This window comes from Lathyrus oleraceus, chromosome 2 (genome assembly GCF_024323335.1).
Source record: "Lathyrus oleraceus cultivar Zhongwan6 chromosome 2, CAAS_Psat_ZW6_1.0, whole genome shotgun sequence".
Lineage (NCBI taxonomy): Eukaryota > Viridiplantae > Streptophyta > Magnoliopsida > Fabales > Fabaceae > Lathyrus > Lathyrus oleraceus.
Genome location: NC_066580.1, coordinates 203,029,728 through 203,035,233, shown reverse-complemented (window position 1 = coordinate 203,035,233; position 5,506 = coordinate 203,029,728). Strand labels below are relative to the sequence as shown.

General features: G+C 30.5%; 1 protein-coding gene across 1 annotated transcript; it reads left to right on the top strand.

Annotated features, from left to right (window-relative positions):
- The first annotated feature begins 1,360 nt into the window (after nucleotides 1–1,360).
- Nucleotides 1,361–4,545, top strand: LOC127118889 (flavonol synthase/flavanone 3-hydroxylase). Its single transcript, XM_051049128.1, has 3 exons — nucleotides 1,361–1,948; nucleotides 3,523–3,850; nucleotides 4,049–4,545. The coding sequence occupies exons 1-3, from the start codon at nucleotides 1,485–1,487 to the stop codon at nucleotides 4,259–4,261; spliced, it is 1,005 nt and encodes a 334-aa protein (XP_050905085.1). The 5' UTR covers nucleotides 1,361–1,484; the 3' UTR covers nucleotides 4,262–4,545.
- Nucleotides 4,546–5,506: the final 961 nt, after the last annotated feature.

The window sequence follows — 5,506 nt, the reverse complement described above, 5'->3', positions numbered from 1 at the left end:
GATTAGAAGAGACATCATTCCCATTATCTCATTAGGAGAACAAACTGAGTTGAAATCTTCCAAAAGGCACCAGATATCACCCCTGAGGGTTGCCTTATGGGAGCACAAATTTTCCTACATCTCTCTCTCTCTATATATATATATCTATCTATCTATCTATCTATCTATCTATCTATCTATCTATTTCTTTTATCAACTAACGAGGACTTGAAATAAATATTAACAATGAAGCAAATCAACTTAGATGAGCCCCATTCTGAACATGCACCAAGAAAACCAGGCCCAAATAAGGAAAAAAGGCATTTCCTCTCGCACAACACCAAACTGAGACAAGATTACCACTATTACCCTCTGCTGGTATAAATCTTCAATTATGAAAAGAATTTTCCCAAAGGGAATGAACCAAGGAATCAAAAACAACTTGAAGTTTGATCTCTTGGATAGTCACAATCTCCAAAGCATTAGAAATAACAAACTCATTCACCTTCATCCTCTTAATTCTCCCCCTTAAACCTCTAATATTAAAAGAACACACTAACATCGACCTCAATCTCTTTGACACACGAGAAACTATTTTCTTTCAATATATCTTTTCTAAAGACATCAACTTCTCCAACTCAACCTTATCACTCAAAAAATATCCACAATCGAACTTTCTAGTTTCCCTAAAAAGTTTAGAAGCAACTACCTTCTCAACTACCTCTTCTCCAACTCTTAACCTCATCACACAAAAGATATTTACAACCAAACTTTCTAATTTTCCTAAAAAATTTAGAAGCAACGGTCTTCTCCACTACCTTAGAAACTCCAGATATAAGTTGTATCAGACTTAATAAACTTAAAGGAGAAGGCAAAAAGAAGAGTATTCCAAGTAGACAAATAACAAAAAATTATGCATAGATAATTCTATAAAGGTACTATTATAATACAACTAATTTTTTTTATTAAGGTTGGAAATGAAATGAATTGATATACAATAAGAGAATAATGTTTTTTCTTTCTAAATAATTAATTCATTTTTAAATAATTATCTATTTTAATTTTTAATAGAATATTAATTACTTTATCTAATTATAATCAGTACTATCATCTATATTATTTTTAATTTAATATTTTTTCTCCGCCTTTATACTAATGTAAATACAACGATACACACTACATCTATTTTAATCATGTGAATTTTTCAAATACAATATAAGAAGAAAATACTTTAAATATATAATAGTAAAAATAAAAAATTGAAATACTTATTTTTACAACTTCTAAAATTGAAATACTTACTATTTATATTTAAGAGGTAGTAAAAAAAAATTATTTAAAACTTAGCGGTGGAAGTCTCAACAAAACTTTTCCTCAAACATAAATACTCTTTTAACTTTCAGTAGGTAGTTGAGAAATTCAGTTTTCTATAAATTCCCGCATTTGAGAAATCATTAGAACAAAGAAAGAAAGAAAAATCTCTTTCAAATCTCAAAAAACTAAAAATGGAGGTCCTAAGAGTACAAACAATAGCTCATCAATCCAAAGAGACACCAATCCCCTCCATGTTCGTCAGAGCAGAAACCGAACAACCAGGAACAACAACCGTCCACGGTGTCAAACTGGAGGTGCCGATAATCGATTTCAGCAATCCAGACAAAGAAATATTACAAAACGAGATAATGGAAGCGAGTAAAGAGTGGGGAATGTTTCAAATCGTGAACCATGAAATTCCAAATGATGTTATAAAGAAACTACAAAGTGTTGGTAGAGAGTTTTTTGAGTTACCGCAAGAAGAAAAAGAGGTCATTGCTAAACCTGTTGGGTCAAATTCAATAGAAGGATATGGCACAAATCTTCAGAAAGAGATGAATGGGAAGAAAGGTTGGGTGGATCATTTGTTTCATATTATTTGGCCACCTTCTTCTGTTAATTATCGTGTTTGGCCTAACAAACCTGCTTCTTACAGGTAAATAGTAGCTTTATAATTCAATTAATTTCAAGATTAATATTAACCTTCTTAGTTAGTTGATTGATACATGATTACCATGCTTATTATGAGTTTGCACTGCTCTTCACCTTATTTCTCTGTCCGGGAAAGTGTTAATTAATTAGAAAAATAATTATGGTTAAAAAATATAATATACACACAAATAATATTAAACTATACTAATAATTATTATGAAAATAGAATTAATAATATGCCATAATAATATATATAAAAAAATTAAGTATTTTTCAGTTTCCAAAAACTATCATGAAAGTTGATTAGATCTGAATATTTTTCACAAAAATAAAAATAAAAATAAAACTTAATTTTATACAAGTTATCAGTTTTATAGTCTTTTTTTTCTGACACAAATTTATGTCATTTCATTTTCATTGTCATACATGATATTAAATGGTATTAAAAATTATAAAATACATGATATTAAATGGTATTAAATTATAAAATTTGTCGGATTAATTGAATAAATATTTCATAAGCTTTTTTTAAGAATTTAATTGAAATATACTGACAGTGTAAAATGATTTTACACTGTCAGTTAATCATAGTCGTTGGATGTTGAAATAAATTTGACTTTTATTTTAAAATTTATAAAGTAATACAAACGGATGATGGTGATGAATCGATCGTTGGATATTGAAATAAATTTGACTTTTATTTTAAAATTTATAAAGTAATACAAACGGATGATGGTGATGAATCGATTGTGTAAAATATTTCACACCGACAATATAAAATAATTATTCTCCTTTCTTAATTAATTATGTTATATTTTAATATAATAATTTTTTAGAAGATACATGGTATCGCTCTTCTCATCATGTATATGAGATGATATTGGAATTTTCATAACTTTTAAAAATGGAGTTTGTAAAGTTGAGCTATCTTTATCTTATATGAGATTTATTACCTCTCCATGCCATATGAGTGATTATTTCTAAAATAAAATTATTTTAAAATCAATGATTCATTTTTAAATTTTAATGTAATATTAATTATTTTTCTATTTTTATTAAAAAATTATTTATAAATTTTTTAATCGATAAAAAATTGTTAATTAGGTAACTTATTTTAGAACGAAGAAAGATTTATTTTACCTTGACATTTCAAACAAATGTTTATGGTTTCTTTGGATAGTTAGAATGTGTTGAAATGAATGCAAACATTAAGTTCAATCAAACAAAAGTAATAAAGATATGATAAAAAAAAGTCCATTGTTATTTAATGATTTTGACAATAGTGTACGTACGGTTAGAATTTAGTATAAGAGATTGGTGTGTGTTAGTGCACGTCACCACAATAACATTTAATTGAAAATTTGTACATAGAGAAAAAAAAATGTCGCAATCGAAATGTCAAGAATATGCATTCCAACAACATGTGAATGTTACAATGAAAGGCTTATATTAGTAGTAACCGACGATGTTAAAACCCTGACGTGCATGCTTCTTTAGCTAAATAAAGTCCCTCACTACCTTGCCTCTAACTATTATCCAAAAAATATACTAACTTAGATATTTAACTTTTTTTTACAGGGAAGTAAATGAGGAATATGGGAAATATCTACGTGGAGTGACAGACAAACTATTCAAAAGCTTATCAATTGGGCTTGGGCTTGAAGAACATGAACTTAAGGAAGCTGCAGGTGGAGATAACATGATTTACCTTTTGAAAATAAACTACTACCCACCTTGTCCAAGTCCTGATCTTGTCTTAGGTGTGCCACCACACACTGACATGTCTCATGTGACCATTCTTGTGCCTAATGAAGTGCAAGGCCTTCAAGCCTCTAGAGATGGTCAATGGTATGATGTTAAGTATGTCCCCAATGCTCTTGTCATTCACATTGGTGACCAAATGGAGGTATGCATTTAATTCGCTACATAGTTTTGACTAAGTTAAGACTCACGCATTAGAAAATATTTAAACTATTTATAAATGGAAAAAATTCTCACTCCACAATTCAGTTTTATATAATAGAGTTAAATCCGACAATATTTTTTAACTTAACTGATGATGATAAAGTAATAATGTTTTTGTTTTTATTGTATGGTTACATAGATACTAAGCAATGGGAAATATAAGGCCGTGTATCATAGAACAACAGTGAACAAAGATGAGACAAGAATGTCTTGGCCAGTTTTCATTGAGCCTCAAGGAGAGTTTGAAGTTGGTCCTCACCCAAAGTTGATTAACAAAGACAATCCACCAAAGTTCAAGACCAAAAAATATAAGGATTATGCTTATTGTAAGCTTAATAAGATCCCTCAGTAATGGAAGAAGGCTTTGCAGCATAATAATTTAGTGGACATTTCATGTCACACTAGGAATATATTGTTGATTAGTTTTAACAAATTGTCATGTGGCATGTATGAAAAACATAAAATATGTAAGCTAATGTTGGAGGTTGCTTATGCTATGTTTTTAGTTATTATAAATTTCACTAGTCATTTTTTTTATCTTGAAAGCAAAGAAGTTTTGTATTGGGAAAAGAGATAAACAATCACCATATGTTTGATCGTCTATTATTCAAATACTATCGTTAATATTCAAGTCAATTTTTTTTTATCAAAATATATTCACGATCACACTTATTATTACTTCAACTCTAAAACTTTAAGATAAATAAGTTAAAATAAATCTTTTATCATTTTCTTATCATTTTGCTCTAATGAAAATGAGTGATCACTCGATCTAACACTGTTAAGGATAAACACATATTATTTACATTAAAGAAGATCAAACCCAAGCAAACATGTGCTGGCAATGCATATCCATATAGCTGTCAAAGTATATCAGGAAATTGTATCATAATTGTATTTTAAAATAGGATCTCTATTATAGGAAATTATAGACTAGACAATTATAGGTAATTAGTATACAGATTCTTGTACTCTTATATATATATGTACATCATTACAAGAAAAATACACAACAAAATTCCTTTCTTCACATGGTATCAGTTTTTCTCTGGTTAATATCCCTCAGTTTGTGTTTATCATCCTGTTTCAATCCTTCTTCATCGACTCACTCACTCACTCGCATCATCATGTCCGACGTTCCACCACCCAGCATCCCAACCCCTTCACAAAACCCTCCGATCCATGACCAATCCGCCACCACCTCCAACACTAATCCCTGCGTCGTTCATCATTCCGACAACCCTGCAACTATCCTTGTTACACCTTTGCTCACAGTCGACAACTATGGTTCATGGAGCCGAGCCGTAACAATGGCACTTCGCGCCAAAAACAAATTCGGGTTTGTCGATGGAACCCTAACCTGTCCAAAGAAGGGCGATGATATCTCTAAGTGGCGCCGCTGCAACGATATGGTTGCAAGCTGGATTCTCAACTCGGTTTCAACCGAGATTCGCCCTAGCATTCTCTATGCTGAAACAGCGGCACAAATCTGGACCGATCTCAAGGAGCGTTTATCTCAGTCCAACGCTCCGAAAATCTATCAATTGAAACAATCTATCTCTGCCCTAAAACAAGAGGGCATGTCTATATCTCTGTA

What these genes read in the sequence shown, in the direction of transcription:
- LOC127118889 (XM_051049128.1), top strand. Translation starts at nt 1,485, where the DNA reads ATGGAGGTCCTAAGAGTACAAACAATAGCTCATCAATCCAAAGAGACA. An exon ending in AACAAACCTGCTTCTTACAG is followed by an intron (nt 1,949 to 3,522) that starts GTAAATAGTAGC and finishes TTTTTTTTACAG; the next exon opens with GGAAGTAAATGAGGAATATG. An exon ending in ACATTGGTGACCAAATGGAG is followed by an intron (nt 3,851 to 4,048) that starts GTATGCATTTAA and finishes ATGGTTACATAG; the next exon opens with ATACTAAGCAATGGGAAATA.